This window comes from Odocoileus virginianus, chromosome 11 (genome assembly GCF_023699985.2).
Source record: "Odocoileus virginianus isolate 20LAN1187 ecotype Illinois chromosome 11, Ovbor_1.2, whole genome shotgun sequence".
In the NCBI taxonomy this organism is placed as follows: domain Eukaryota; kingdom Metazoa; phylum Chordata; class Mammalia; order Artiodactyla; family Cervidae; genus Odocoileus; species Odocoileus virginianus.
The window spans coordinates 13,323,179-13,338,663 of record NC_069684.1 but is presented as its reverse complement, the minus strand read 5'-3'; the positions used below and the strand labels follow the sequence as shown (position 1 = coordinate 13,338,663).

The 15,485-nt window shown below is 37.5% G+C and overlaps 1 protein-coding gene across 1 annotated transcript in view; it reads left to right on the top strand.

The window, feature by feature from the left end:
• The window catches only part of HMCN1 (hemicentin 1), a 514,767-nt gene that overhangs the window by 197,411 nt on the left and 301,871 nt on the right, over positions 1-15,485 (top strand). The window contains exons 7-10 of the mRNA XM_070473938.1: positions 4,811-4,931; positions 6,017-6,280; positions 8,282-8,426; positions 12,705-12,826. Of these exons, the coding sequence (XP_070330039.1) occupies positions 4,811-4,931; positions 6,017-6,280; positions 8,282-8,426; positions 12,705-12,826 (652 nt within the window). The remainder of the gene's footprint in view (positions 1-4,810; positions 4,932-6,016; positions 6,281-8,281; positions 8,427-12,704; positions 12,827-15,485) is intronic.

Genomic DNA, 15,485 nt, shown 5'->3' with positions numbered 1-15,485 from the left:
TCAGGGCAGTAATATAACACATTATAAACCTTTACAAATAACATGAATAAGTAGACTGTTTAAAATGCAACTCTTAGAATTCCAGGCTAATACAGACCCAGTTCAGTGTCTGTCTAGAAAATTTCCTGTTGTTGCTTGGAACCACTGTGTGGCACCTTAATTTTCCTGTTGCTAACTACAGGAGCCATGAGGTTAGGATGCCTCTGTGTGGAACTGATTCTCTAGATACTCAGTGGTGGAGAGATGCTTTTTGGAGCTAAATTCTCACTTTATTACAGCACACAGTTTAAATCTACATGATATAAAGATCAAATAGAAAAACATCGAAGCAGTGGTTTTTGTCACACTAATTTAATTATGTATGTAGAAAGATGCTACTAAGATAGCTAAAATAATTCAGAAGGGAAGAGAGGAGTAAGAAATATACAGCTGGACTTGCCCTCTATTTAACTTAGTCATAGATTAGCTAAATTAGCTATACAGCTGGACTTGCCCTCTATTTAACTTAGTTATAGATTAGCTAAATTAGCTAAGTTTTCCTTGCCCCTCCAAGGCTTTCTTATCTTTTAATTCTCCTCCAACCCGTCTCTGTCCATAACACATTAGAACCCAAAGCCTTCCCCCAATGCTTCTGGGGTTTCCTGAAGATTTACTTTGTTTTGCTCTCCTTGCCTCCAATTATTTGTGTGTCGATTCTAATCTTTTATGCCTCCATGTTGGGTAAACCTCAGTCCTTCAAAAATTTCAGGGAAATCCAGTAACAAGACCGCTTTGTGAATTCAGCAAATTTGACTATAGATTTGGGGTTTATCTTGAAGTAACTTGTGTCCTTTTGCTCTCCTTGCCCTCCATTCTTCTTTTCTCTTTTGTTTTGCTTCTCTCCTGTGAATAGTCTCAGGAATTCCATATAGATATTCACTCAGCCGTGTCTAACTCTTTGCAGCCCCAGGGACACTAGGTTCTTCTGTCCATGGAACTTCCCAGGCCTGAATGCTGGAGTGGGTTGCCATGCCCTCCTCCAGGGGATCTTCCCAACCCAGGGGATCAAACCCAGGTCTCCTGCATCGCAGGTGGATTCTTTACTGGCTGAGCCACCAGGGAAGTAAAATTCCTTATTATGTAGAGTAGTTGGGTATATTTCAGCCTTTACCCCCAAACCAGCGTAATTCAGCTCCTTGAAATGATCATGAGAAGCACGTGGTGTACCTGTGGAGGTCAGTTTCTGGATCCTCACTGAATTCACATCCCAGCTCTGCTACCCACTGTTTATCTGTGACTTTGAGCAAGTGACTCTGCCTTTCTGATCTGTGAAATGAAGGTAATAATACTATCATCTCAGATGGGCTTTTGTGGGGATTAAAGATGGTCATTTACATAAAAGATTTAGCCTCCTGTACAGAATGCATTTTGTGTATGTTGGACCTTTCTCCTTTTTCCAGTTACTGATACATTTCACCATTATTATTCCTAAAATCTTTTTGCTCCTATGACAATAATACTTGAAAGAGGGAGGTCAGCTAAGAAACAGACTAAAATAATAGCTTACTTTAAGACAACAGATTAAAATAATAAATTGTTAGCACTTTCTCATGAAGATATTGAATGTGATATTTTTTGTTCCTAAAATATTGTCAAAGTATTATTGTAATTCTTTTAAGAGATTGATTCAAGAATAACAAGTGAGTATCAGAGGTCATTTTTAACTAACTTAGTTTAAAATATTTCCTGGTATTATATTTTTAAATGATAATTGTGGTTTATTTGTGATATCTTTTGCTCCCATTACCCTAATTAACCCAGAGTTGGATATCATTGTGCATAAAAACTAACTCAGTTGGAAATACCTTTTACTTACAAACCCTTTCAAATCCTATGCAGGGATTCCTACTGTTTACAGTATAATATATAAATAAGAAATTACAATCTTCTTTAATTATGTGTCATATTTTTAGCTTTTCTCAGAGTTTTCCTACGTCCTTATCCCCACCCACTTTGTTGGTATGTTATTTGGATCAAGATTAATTTACAATATTTTTTAGAGATTGTAAGGGACTCCCTATTCATCAACCCAGCTTTATTTTTAATGTATTATTTAATACTGCTGCTGCTAAGTCGCTTCAGTCGTGTCCGACTCTGTTCAACTCCATAGACAGCAGCCCACCAGGCTCCGCTGTCCCTGGGATTGTCCATGCAAAAACACTGGAGTGGGTTGCCATTTCCTTCTCCAATGCATGAAAGTGAAAAATGAAAGTGAAGTCGCTCAGCTGTGTCCAACTCTTTGCAACCCCAGGGACTGCAGCCTACCAGGCTCCTCCGTCCATGGGATTTTCCAGGCAAGAGTACTGGAGTGGGTTGCCATTGCCTTCTCTGATTATTTACCAGCAGGATACCATATTTTCAAACACTTGGGTAATTTCTAATTTTTCTCAGATATTGAAGTGAAGTGAAGTGAAGTCGCTCAGTCGTGTCTGACTCTTTGCGACCCCATGAACTGTAGCCTACCAGGATCCTCAGTCCATGGGATTTTCCAGGCAAGAGTACTGGAGTGGGTTGCCATTTCCTTCTCCAGGAGATCTTCCTGACCCAGGGATCGAACCCGGGTCTCCCACATTGAGGGCAGACGCTTTACCGTCTGAGCTACCAGGGAAGCCCTCTTTAAGCATCACTTTAAAAAAAACTTTTAAGATATTAAGTGTCATTTAAAAAAAAAACTTTTTATTTTGTATTGAAATAGAGCTGATCAACAATGTTGTGATAGTTTCGGGTGGACAGCAGAGGCACTCAGCCATGCATAATACATGTCTCCGTTCTCCCCAAGCTTGCCTCCCGTTCAGGCGGCCACTTAACATTGAGCAGAGTTCCCTGTAAGCACCACTTTGGAAATGGACTTATTATCAGTTGGTTTGTGCACAAAACACTTGGTAGATGGTTAGTACTTGATAGCAGTCATTAGGCGAAGTGTGTATCATATTTGTCCTTGATAACCTCTCAATAGCTTTTTATCATAGGGGACTTTCTGAGCAACAAGGCAACTAACAGCAATAGATGATGTCAATGAAAAAAATCTAAATCAACTCATAATATTGACTATTTTGTTCCTCCTTGACAAGAAACTAGTAAACAATAGTATTTTCAGTAAAGATCTCATTATTAAGGCAGTTGAACATAGACTTCTCAAGGTTTTATATAGCCCTGTAGGAGATCCTTGATTTAAAATTGGATTATGATATATAGTTTCCTTTTATGTCTGTTAATTCATAACACAGTTTCCTTTAGAAATAATGGAATAAGTGTACTGAGACTTCTGCACTTAAACATACAGTATTTTGTAAGCCCTATTAAAATGAGCCATGGTAATTAGGAACATCATTTATGCTAAGAATACAACACATTTTTTGAGAAGATGTGATTTGTTTTCTTCTTTCCCTTACCTTCATTTTCCTTTCCTTTGAGTTTCTGCAGGTTCTGCTCTGTAAGGAATATGATTGGTAACAACAGGGACATACATATCTCCTCATCTTTTCTGTACTCATTGCCACAGGAGTCACAGTGATTTAGAGAAAACTGGGTGGTTTGCAGAGCCTTGTAGCCATATATAGCCATATATTACCATATATTATATGCATAGTCCTAGACGCCACTGACCAGTAAATTTTGGCTGGAGCTCGGAGTCTGTATTTTTACAAACAACCCAGGTGATTTTGTGTAGGTGTAGATATAGGTGGTCCTCAAATCATAATTAGATATTGAGGTAGAGGCTCACTCTGACTTACCTTGCCCTTGGAAAACAATCTCGCATAGTGGAAATGAGTCCAGAGTCTGATCTTGGGGTTAAAACCTGACTTCTGCATTGTTAGGAAAGTTGGGAAACCTTGTGAACTTGGGCAAGGTATTTAATGCTTTGGTGCCTCAATATGTTTATCTGTGCCGTGGGGCTAATGATGGTATCTACCTTATACAGTTGTAATGAAAAATAAGCCAATGTATGCAAAAAGTCTGGACACAAAGAAAGTGCCCAATAAATGTTAGGGTTTTATCCTGTGGCTGTAATCCAAATTATTTATTATTTATGCACATAGAGGTGACTTCAGCTCTCAGCTATTCAATATCTTGTTCATCTCCTTTAGGAGGTTTTAACTGAACTAGACCTAGACTGTGCTCCTTTAATATACATATTTCTTTTCTCTCTCTCTTTTCTGTAATTCTGTCACTGCATTTACTATATCGTATTGAAGATTTCTCTTCCTCCATCTGACTTCTTCACTGGCCATAAACTCTTAGAGGGTGAGGATCTTATTTTTTCACTCACGCTTGTATCTCGTGAACTGAGTGCCTTGACTGGACACTGCTGAGCTGAAGATACTGGTCGGCTAAAAGCTAGTTGATAATTGACTCTTGTGCTTGTCCTGGCTGTATCTTCCCTGAGCAAAGAGAAAGGAAATATTTTCCATAATAGAACCTGGATGATGTTTAGGGGAGAAGATTTAGTCACTCATTTATTTCATGAATATTCATTTCTTGAACATCCACCATGTGAATCAAATCCATTCACTATGACTATGCCTCTATCTTTTACCACTGAGCATGCAATAGAATACTCAATTGTATAGCCTTTAGGCCTCTGGATATGTATTGCAAAACTTGCATTGAAGGTACGGAATCACAGTTAAGTTCAAAACACCCAGATAAAGGCCACAATGAACAGTTCAGTCTAACTGAACACTCTACAGTTTTTTATACTGGTTAGTGTTTAGTGTGACCAGCACCCTGGATTAACTACTGATGGAATTTTTCATTAAACATTTTTCAGACATCGAGCACTGGAAGACACTCTGTTCGCATCACTGGCCTCAGTACTATTGATTTTCGAGCTGGTTTTTCCCGAAAGCCCACCCTGGACTTCAAAAAAACAGTCAGCAGACCAGTGCAAGGTTTGTATGTGTGCGTTAGTTCAATTGGCATAGTAGATATTGAAGTGCAAAGTATTTCTCAGACTGTGGTTTTGTAATTTTTTAGTTCTTCAATAAAGTTGGGAAACATGGCCTCTTTATTTGAAATATTATTACACTTCTGTCATAGTCATTGTTTCTCAAAGTATGGTCCAAAGACCAGTGATATTGAACTCACTTAAGGAGCTTATCAAAAATTAAGATTCCTGGGGCCTACCTCAGATCTCCTGAATGAAAATTATAGACAGTAGGTCCAAGTTTTGTTGTTTAGTCACTAAGGCACATCCAACTCTTTTGCAACTCCATAAACGGCAGACTGTGTCTCCTCTATCCATAAGATTTCCCAGGCAAGAATGCTGGAGTGGGTTGCCATTTCCTTCTCCAGGTCCCAGGAGTATACACTTTAACAAGCACCTCATTGATTCCTATACTTATACTAAACTTTGCAAACTGCTGACCTAGATCTTGGAGCTTTTTCTTACTAGCATCTTACTTGCCTATTGTCAAGGTGAAAATGTGTATGTGTGTGTGTGTGTGTGTGTGTGTGTGTGTGTGTGTATAGTTAAAACATTGAAGATATCACATAGCACTGTATGTTCCAAGATGAAGTTATTATTGATTTGAAAGGTACTTTTTCACCTTATCTTTATTCGTGCAAGATTTATAGCTCTGTAGCTGAAAAGAAGGCTTAGTCTTACTGTGACTAAATTTTTTTTTTTCTGATTGTTCTTTTATTTTTATTGCTTCAGTTACTAGAAGGTTACAAAATAGTGAATCTTTAAAAATATTCATGTAATCAAATATATTACGCAATATTCATAATTCTAATTTTCTACATATAAACATGATTAGATAACTTAAAAATCATTATCTATGGTTTCCTGTATTTCTCTGGTCATAAATAAACTGTCTTTTATGTAGAAAAGATTCCAGAGCGGGGCCACAGTTTTTGGCACAGCCGATAGTATTCATACATATGATCCTGGTTACATGTTGTTACAGTACAAAACTTAATAAATAACCTTGAGTGCATGTTACTTATAAATGATAAATTCTTTCTCTTGTAGGAATACCTACCTATGTGCTGCTGAATACTTCTGGAATTTCCATCCCAGCTAGAGTAGATCGTCTTGAACTTCTGAGTATCTCAGGCAGTTCTCTTAAGACTATTCCTGTTAAATATTATCCTGAGAGAAAACCTTATGGCCTATGGAATATTTCTGATTTTATACCACCAAATGAAGCTTTCTTTCTCAAAGTAACAGGCTATGATAAGGATGATTTTCTCTTCCAGAGAGTGTCAAGTGTTTCCTTCTCTAGTATTGTCCCAGGTAAGATGTCACTTTATTCATCACTGGAGTATTGATAGTTTAAGGGGTTTGTGTGGTCCTATAGGTATAAAATGGACTCTAAAGTAAAAAATAATATCCTCACATTATTACTGAGTCACTATGTGGAAAAACATTTACACATAGGTAACACAACTTTTCTTAACCATAAAATAGACATTCAAAATTTCATGTTAAATCGCACTAATTTGTAGATCTGAGAATCTTAGTAGATTCTAAATCTGTAGATCTGAGAATCTTACTTCAATCAGTGTAAGAACTTGAACTGGGAATTTCTGATGCTCTTCAGTTCAGTTGATCAGTTGTGTCCAACTCTTTGGGACCCCATGAACTGCAGCACACCAGGCTTCCCTGTCCATCACCAATTCCCGGAGTTTACTCAAACTCATGTCCATCGAGTTGGTGATGCCATTCAACCACCTCATCCTCTGTCATACCCTTTTCTCCCGCCTTCAATCTTTCCCAGCATCAGGGTCTCTTCAAATGAGTCAGTTCTTTGCACCATGTGGCCAAAGTATTGGAGCTTTAGCTTCAGCATCAGTCCTTCCAGTGAATATTCAGGACTGATTTCCTTTAGGATTGACCAGTTTGATCTTGCAGTCCAAGGGACTCTCAAGAGTCTTCTCCGACACCAGAGTTCAGAGGCATCAATTCTTCGGCACTCCGCTTTCTTTATAGTAGAACTCTCACATCCATACATGACTACTGGAAAAACCATAGCTTTGACTACACGGACCTTTGTTGGCAAAGTAGTGTCTTTGCTTTTTAATATGCTGTCTAGGTTGGTCATAGCTTTTCTTCCAGGGAGCAAGCGTCTTTTAATTTCATGGCTGCAGTCACCATCTGCAGTGATTTTGGAGCCCAAGAAAATAAAGTCTCTCACTGTTTCCATTGTTTCCCTATCTATTTGCTATGAAGTGATGCTCTTACTCCCCATAAAAAGCCTAGTACTTGTGTTTAATGTTTGATTAAGCTGTCTGATTTGGCTAACGTTTATATGTGATTATCAGAAACCTTCTATATAATAATCAATACTTCATTGTAAATAACATGATGATTTTGCCTTTATTTGGTTAGTTGGTTGGTTAGTTAGTTAGTAGGCTAGTTATTTATATATTTGCTATTATTTCCAAATGCTGATGACTGAATTTGACCAAAACTTTAAAACCGTGTGTAGCTTGAACCATGGTCTGACACAGATATCAGTCAGTTCAGTTGCTCAATTGTGTCTGACTCTTTGCAACCCCATGGACTACAGCACGCCAGGCTTCCCTGTCCATTAGCAGCTCCCGGAGCTTGCTCAGACTCATGTCCATTGAGTCAGTGATGCCATCCAACCATCTGTATCCAACAGATATAGAAAGATTGATTCTAATATTGTCCTACTGGATGAAGCGGTAACAATTTATCATTTATATAGAAGGTTATCATTTGGGAAATTCAGGAACAACTCTATTGTTTAATGCTGAAAAAAGATCATAGTAAAACCAACCTCAGTGTTTCCTCATAGACAGTATTCAGAGTTAGTTGCTTTAGCCCCTGAATTGAATGCTTAAAAAAAATGACTGGATTCTTAAAAAATCAATTTTTTCATTCTTTTTCTGGAAACAGTTACCCTATGAATTCAGTTCTAAGCTATGTGGGTTCTTACATACCTTTACATTTTCAGAATTAAACTCTCTTCTACAGTTGATGATACTTGATAACTTATTTGGTAATTTTGTTTTCTGTCTTGCTGGTACATAAAAAAAAAAAATGCCTTAAAATCAGTGCAGTCATAGATTCAATGAGTACTTTCTGGAGATAATCCAGAAATTAATAAACTCGAAACAAAGAAAGATAATTAAAGTGATTTTTAGTGATTTAGATTAATTGGAATGCAGAGAATTTACTGGAATAGTTTAAGCATGAAGCTTTTGAATGGATTAATAGGAAGTACCAAATATCATTGTGACCTTCTTGCCCATGTTCTTCTTTTCCCAGATGCTCCAAAAGTTACAATGCCTGAGAAAACCCCGGGCTACTACCTGCAGCCGGGCCAGATTCCCTGCACTATTGACAGTCTTTTGCCTTTTACCTTGAGTTTTGTCAGAAATGGAGCTACACTTGGAGTCGACCAGTATTTAAAGTGTGTTAATGCTTCTATTAGTAATATTATATAGCGTGAAACATCCAAAATACAGATAGATACTTATGTTAGTGTACATATTCATTATACATTCTTATTTGCTTCATAATCTTGGAGTATAGCACTGAACAAAACAGACACAATTCTATACCTTTGTGGAGCTTATATTGTAAAGAAAGAAGACAGGAATAGATAATAAGTATTCTATGGTAATATAATAAATGCTAGAATACATTTAAGAGTTGATTCCAGGTTTTATAGAATCTGAATTTTATAATTTGAGGGTCCCTTGATAAGACAAAGAATACAAAATTATGAATACAAAGTTAGGTACAAGGGCCCTTGCAAATGAAAGACCCTGAAGTTTAAACTTTAGTGGCTTGAGGGTAAATATGTCTCTGAATCTGATTTAAAGTGTTATGATAAGTCAATCTGATGTGTTGTAGTAAAGAGTAGAGCAGGTTATTTCAGGCACATAATTACTGCTTGGTGGACTGCATGTGATTTAGGCCTAGTTGCAATTTTAAAATTCACAGTAGAGACATTTGAGTAAGGACCTGAACATGGTGAACGAGATGGTCATGCAGGTATCCAGGGAAGAGTGTTCATATACCAGGAACAGTCATTGCAAGTGCGCTAAACCAGAGGCCCCCAGGCATGTGGGAAGGAAAGACAGGAAGAAGCCAGTGTAGCTGGAGCCCAAGGATCCAGGAGGAGAAGGGTGAAATGTGTGCTGGGATGCTGTTAGGAGACATAAGAGACTGGGGTTCCATCTTTTGGTGGGTAAGATCCCCTTGAGGAGGGCACATGGCAACCCACTCCAGTATTTTCGCCTGGAGAATCCCATAGACAGAGTAACCTGGAGGGTCACAGGGAGTCGGACACGACTTAAGCGACTTAGCACACGCACACACACACACGCACACGCACACACACACACACTTCAGCCAAAAATCAGTGGAAGTCGGCCAGAGGACACCAACTTTCCTTGAGAAGACTGGTGAATTTTCTAGACAAATTTAAGTCATCTAATGATAAACGTTAAGTAGGCCTTGAAAAACTAGAGGATGATTTCTGGAGAACTTTTTTTCTTTTCTTAGCTTACTGTCAAACAAACTACATTTAAGGAGAATAACTCTAAGTATTATTTTATAAAACTTTCAGACTGATAAGTCAACATTCACATAAATTAGCTTCTGTAATATGTTAATTTTTGACAAATTCATACAATCTCCTCATGGGGTCATTTAAAGTAAAAGCTATGGCAAGAATGTTTATCATAACTTGAGACAATTTTCCATTAGGTAAAGATTGGACTTATTATTTCCTGCTACTTTCTTAACATATGTCTTGATGATTTCCTTAGCTGCATAGTTAATAACCAGCAACATTAGCTGACCAAGATATCAAATGACAAACTTACATACCTAACTGATGAAATCAAACAATTCTGCTTTGGATTTAAATAGTAACATTTCTGAAAGTTACTTGAGATTCTTTATAAACATTAATTTATTAATTTCACACAATTCCTCTGAGGTAAACCACAAGGATTCTTTCTTGCATTTTTCCAACTCTGTGGCCCAGAGATGTGACATGCCTTGCTGACATTTGTTAAGTTCTTTAGATGTAAGAGTCTAGAGACAAAATTGGGCATGGGTGATGATGGATTTGATATTCTAATCCCAGTTCACTCACACATCTCTGCCCTAGATTCCCTAACAGCTCCAGATGCATGACTGGATCTTTGTTATGTGAGTCACGATGGTTTCTAGGGGATGTGGGAGAGAATTAGTTTCCATTAACAACAAGACTCATTTCTAACTGATGTGTTCCCTTCCCTGTTCCAAAGGCCGTTCCTTCAAAACTTTTTATTGTGACCATACAATCTTAGTGAACTTCCCTGGTGGCTTTTTATGGTAAAGAATCTGCCTGCAATGCAGGAGACCTGGGTTTGATCCCTGGGTTGGGAAGATCCCCTGGAGAAGGGAATGGCCACCCACTCCAGTATTCTTGCCTGGAGAATTCTATGGAGGCATCTCCTCGCCATGGACAGAGAATAATGCCTACTGATAAGGCAACATGAAAAGGAGAATTGTTTTCATGTAATAATTTCATAAACAAGATAGGAATAAATATAACACTAAAGAATATTCTCTATGCAACCCATACACTGGTTACGTGCCTTTGAATAAATTACTTGTTCTTCTCCCTGGATCTCAAGTTTCTTGTTTTTAAAGAAAGGGCCCTAAGACCAGAAGAATTGCTGCTTTCTATTCTAAAATTTCCATGTGTCTTAAGTTTTTGATGAATCCTGTATACTTGGCTCTGAAGTAAGCACTGCAGAAGGCACAAAAAATGTGTGTAATTCAAACTTCTACCTGCCTGGAACTTACCAGTACCTCCTAGATAATGGCATTTGTAAACTTGGGCTTAGCATATTGCTCTAAAGCATTCAAGATGCATCTTAGGTGATCAGTGCAGCAAAAAGTAAGTCATACTCCATTTTCTTCTCACAGTGACAGTAAGGACCACTGACACCTAATGCAGAGATGCGTGTGAAAGGAAACAGTATTAACTGAAGTACATATTCTCAGTTACTAAAATATATGGAATGGTCACCTTGCTTACTTTCTCACTTTCCTGATGGCAGGAACCTGTGTCTTGACTTTCTCTTAAAAACTATAGGTTAGTGGTAAATGTACATTAAGAGCTCAATGAATTCTTTATAGTGATTTGGTGATGAGTACTGTTCATTTGAATTGGGAGGGCTCTGGAGTTATTACTGTGAGAAATATATCTTGTACCATTTTCAGCTTCAGTGGAAGGTGTCTTGACTCTGCAGTGGGTCATTTTATCCGTATCTTGAATGTTTAAAAAATGTTGTAAATATCTATGATGATTATAAGAAAAAATATGAAAATATTTATGACATTGCAATCATATGTTAGAGCAATATAATGCTTATCTTATAGGTTATCAGAATCTTTTAAATAAGAGTTAAATGGCTATTACTAAGACACTTCCAGAAGATGAGTAACAGTTTGAAGTGTTAGAGGACATGTGTGCTAAGTTGCTTCAGTTGTGTCTGACTCTTTGTACCCCATGTTACAAAGCCCACTTCACTGTAGGCTCCTCTCTCCGTGGGATTCTCCAGGCAGGAACACTGGAGTGGGTTGTCATTTCCTTCTCCAGCGCATGAAAGTGAAAAGTGAAAGTGAAGTCGCTCAGTTGTGTCCGACTCTTAGCGACCTCATGGACTGCAGCCCACCAGGCTCCTCTGTCCATGGGATTTTCCAGGCAAAAGTACTGGAGTGGGGTGCCATTGCCTTCTCCAATTTATTAAATGAGTGAATATATAACATAGCACAAAGATTTGTTTTACCTAAATGACAACTTTGACTATAAAACTGATTGTTTTCTTTTGTTCATTGTATACATATAATGAACCAGATATGGTATATAGTCTTATGTGGAGCTTATACATAAGAAAGTTGAAGATAATTTATCTTTTTGAGAACCAAAAATTCTGTTTTCTACCTTCACACTTGTTAATTATCTGGTTCAGTTGCTTTGGCTCAATCCCACTGAAAATGACCAAAAACTCAAAAAGAGAAGGGAAGGAGAGAAGATTTAAGGAGTGTTTTTCTGCCAGTTTTAAAAAAATCTTATTTATTTAATTATTTTGACCTAGTCAGAGAATGTTTTCCTAAAGAAATTTATAGTCTCCATAACTTGACAGGCTCAGACTGTATTTCTAAACAGCAAATGTAGAGGCCTGATCAAAAAATAATAGTAATAAAAATAGACATATTTTTATTGTCATATGTCAAATAGACATATGAATGTGAAAAAAGTGAAAATTAAAAGTGGTAAAATTATTAGCAGTTTTTTTTTAAATGATCTTTGAGAAAAATTAAAGATGTCTCCCTGATATTTACTCAGTAAAAAAGGTTCATTCTTCTATCCACAGCCTCTTTAAAGTTATTCTCACATTTGGAAATGATTTCTCTTGTTAGAACCTGGGAAGATCAATAAAAAAAAACAAAAGCAATTACGGTCTTTGTTTTTCGCTCAGATTAGAGAAGCTTAACTTTCTACTTAAAATATAAAAGGTGTATAGTTTTAAGCTACAAAGAAATCTGCAGTTTAATCAATTTACTTTATTTAAACTGTTTTCTTTATTCATTTGAATGAATAGACAAATAGTGGAATCACTGCTTTCAATCTGGTCTTGTTTTTGTAGTAACTAAGCATGGTTCTATTTTCTTACTCCAGAGAATCTGCCAGCGTGACCTGGGATATTGAAGAGGTCACTCTGTCTGACGAAGGCGCCTATGAGTGCATTGCTGTCAGTAGTGTGGGGACTGGACGAGCACAGACGTTCTTCGATGTGTCAGGTAATTATCACTAATTGCTTGGCAGTTGCCTCAAGTATCAATGCAGGTATGGAAATGGGATGTTTGTTAACCAGGCTTTCCTGTGTATTAACTGTGTGACCTGCCTTGGACCAGTTAAGAACTCAGTGCCTTGGTTTTCCCACTGTAAAATGATGATAATAGCAGTAATAGTCTCTTTTTTCATGGAGAAATTACGAGGATTAAGTGAGATAGTATATGTTAAGCACTTAGAATAGAATCAGGCACATAGAAACAACTAATAGACATGAATTTTTAAAATTATTGTTGTTGTTGTTATTATCATAGGGGTTTAATATTTTGAAATCCCCATGTGTCATTCTCCTTTGAGAAAACAAGTGAGAAATCCATTTTTAGAATAGCAAGGTTCAACTTTCCCTTTCTCTTCCCATATTTATAATATGCAAAGTGCTTTTGTGAATGGATTCTGGCATCTGAGTTGAAGACAATAAGTATCACATTCAAAAACATAGGACCTCAGTGATTACAATATTGGTATGGAGAGGGACAGAAGTCATGCTAATTAATTCACATTTAAATAGTGAGTTTCCCATAAATGCTTCCCTGGTGGCTCTGGGGGTAAAGCGTCTGCTTGCAATGCGGGAGACCCGTGTTCAATCCCTGAGTCGAGAAGATCCCCTGGAGAAGGGAATGACAACCCACTCCAGTATTCTTGCCTGGAGAATCCCATGGACAGAAGAGCCTGGTAGGCTACAGTTCATGGGGTCGCAAAGAGTCGGACATGACTGAGCGACTTCACTTTCTTTTCCTATAAATAGACAGGGCTCTGATTACATTATCATTTTTCCTCCAATCTCCCAGAATTCTTGAGAAACCAAAACAACTGCCATATATTATCAGTGATCAAGATTAAGCTACCTACTCATCATGTATCTAGAATTTATTGGAAATTTTGTTTTGACTCAGTTATTTTCTGCCTGCCTTATAGCCTAGGGCTAATGTGTGTTTAATAGTAACCCTATTTTGACCTAAACGCGCCTGTGGCGTTTTCTTATAACAATATCTGAACTGTCAGTTTGTGCATCTGAAATGTCAGATGTGCATTTTCTTGGAAAAATTTAAGACAAAAGAAGCTTGATAACTGTAGGACTGTTTAGAAGCCCAGAGTTTACGTTTATTATCAATAAGTTCAAGCTGAACTTTTAAACTGAGGCATGCAAGCCTGTTCTTCTTGCAGTAAATTATTTGTATTCTCTTATTCTTAGAAAAATAAAGTTTGTCTTCTGAAACTATTTAGCAAGTTGACATACATCATAAACTATTCATTTTTTCATCTCCAGTAATTATGAAAAGCATTGGAATCATGTCAACATTCCTCAGCTTCTGGGAAAACAAACACTTGAGCACTTGAGTTTTTTCCCAGCAATATTAATTAAGAGAAGGACAATAGGGAAAAGCGATTTCAGTGAGTGGACTCAGGCGTCTCGCATAAATAACTGGGAAGTGCCAGAAAGGCTTGTGAACTGACTGCTAAGAATTTGGCCCTACGGTGTCAGTAACTTCTGAATATACACACTACACATGGCCTTGTAGTGTTAATCTGTGCCAGCCAACCCATGGTATCACCAGGAAGTTGTACTATGCCAAAGCCAGTTTTCAGGAATTGTGTCCCATTTGCTTAATTATGAAAGAGGAGGCAGAAGTATGAATGCTACAGCAATTTTGGAATTGGAAGAGTGGACATTTCTTTCTGAACTTTTTTTTTTTTTTAACCTACCAGCCTTAAACTTCCACCCAGGCCCTGGCTCAGCCATCCTACTGTTCCTACTAACTAGCACAAGAGAATCAGCTGTTTATTCATAGGATAATTAGGTGTTATATTTTGACAGCAGTGTTGGGAAGCACAGCATGATGGGATGGTGATGTTTTACTGGTGTCACTGAGGACATTATTTTATAAAGTCACCCGAGAAATGTTTCAAGGAAAATTAAAGTTCCACCAATACGTTACTTCAATATTTTCAGCATTTTCTTCCAGCCAACAATTTTAAGGATTTTAGGTTCATTGGAAATATTGATCTTGATAATTTTAAATGCCAAATGAGTGTAAAAAGAATTATACTTCCTTTTCATTGCATATAAACATAGAAAAACTAATGAACAGAACTGCAGAAGCAGGAAAAACTCTTTACACATGGCATTTGGTACTTTAGTACTAGTATGAAGTTGTATTAATTTTCCCTACTGAATTTATTTATTAGCATAATGTCCCTCCCCAACACACACACACAAACACACACATACACACACACACACACACACACACCCAAAATTTTGGCCTTAAGTAAAATTGAATCCAGAAAACTTGTCAGGCAATCTTAAATGATAATTACAGGATACTCTCTTAGAACAGGGTAAGACATGGAAATGATATTGTACCACCTCATCACTTTGTAGCTAAAGAAGCTGAAAGATGACATGGGTCGGTGGTGAGAGGTGGATTCCTGGCCTCCCGACTTTCAGTCCAGTGAGCCTTACTCAATGTCACAAGGCCTATACTTATCATTCTTTCTCAGTTTTGAGATTCCACCTCTGGTCCCCTAATCTTAGCCTCAGCCATTCTTTCACTTAGGAATGACTACCCCTCATCCTATTGAGACCAGGCTGTTTCCAGTAGTTTG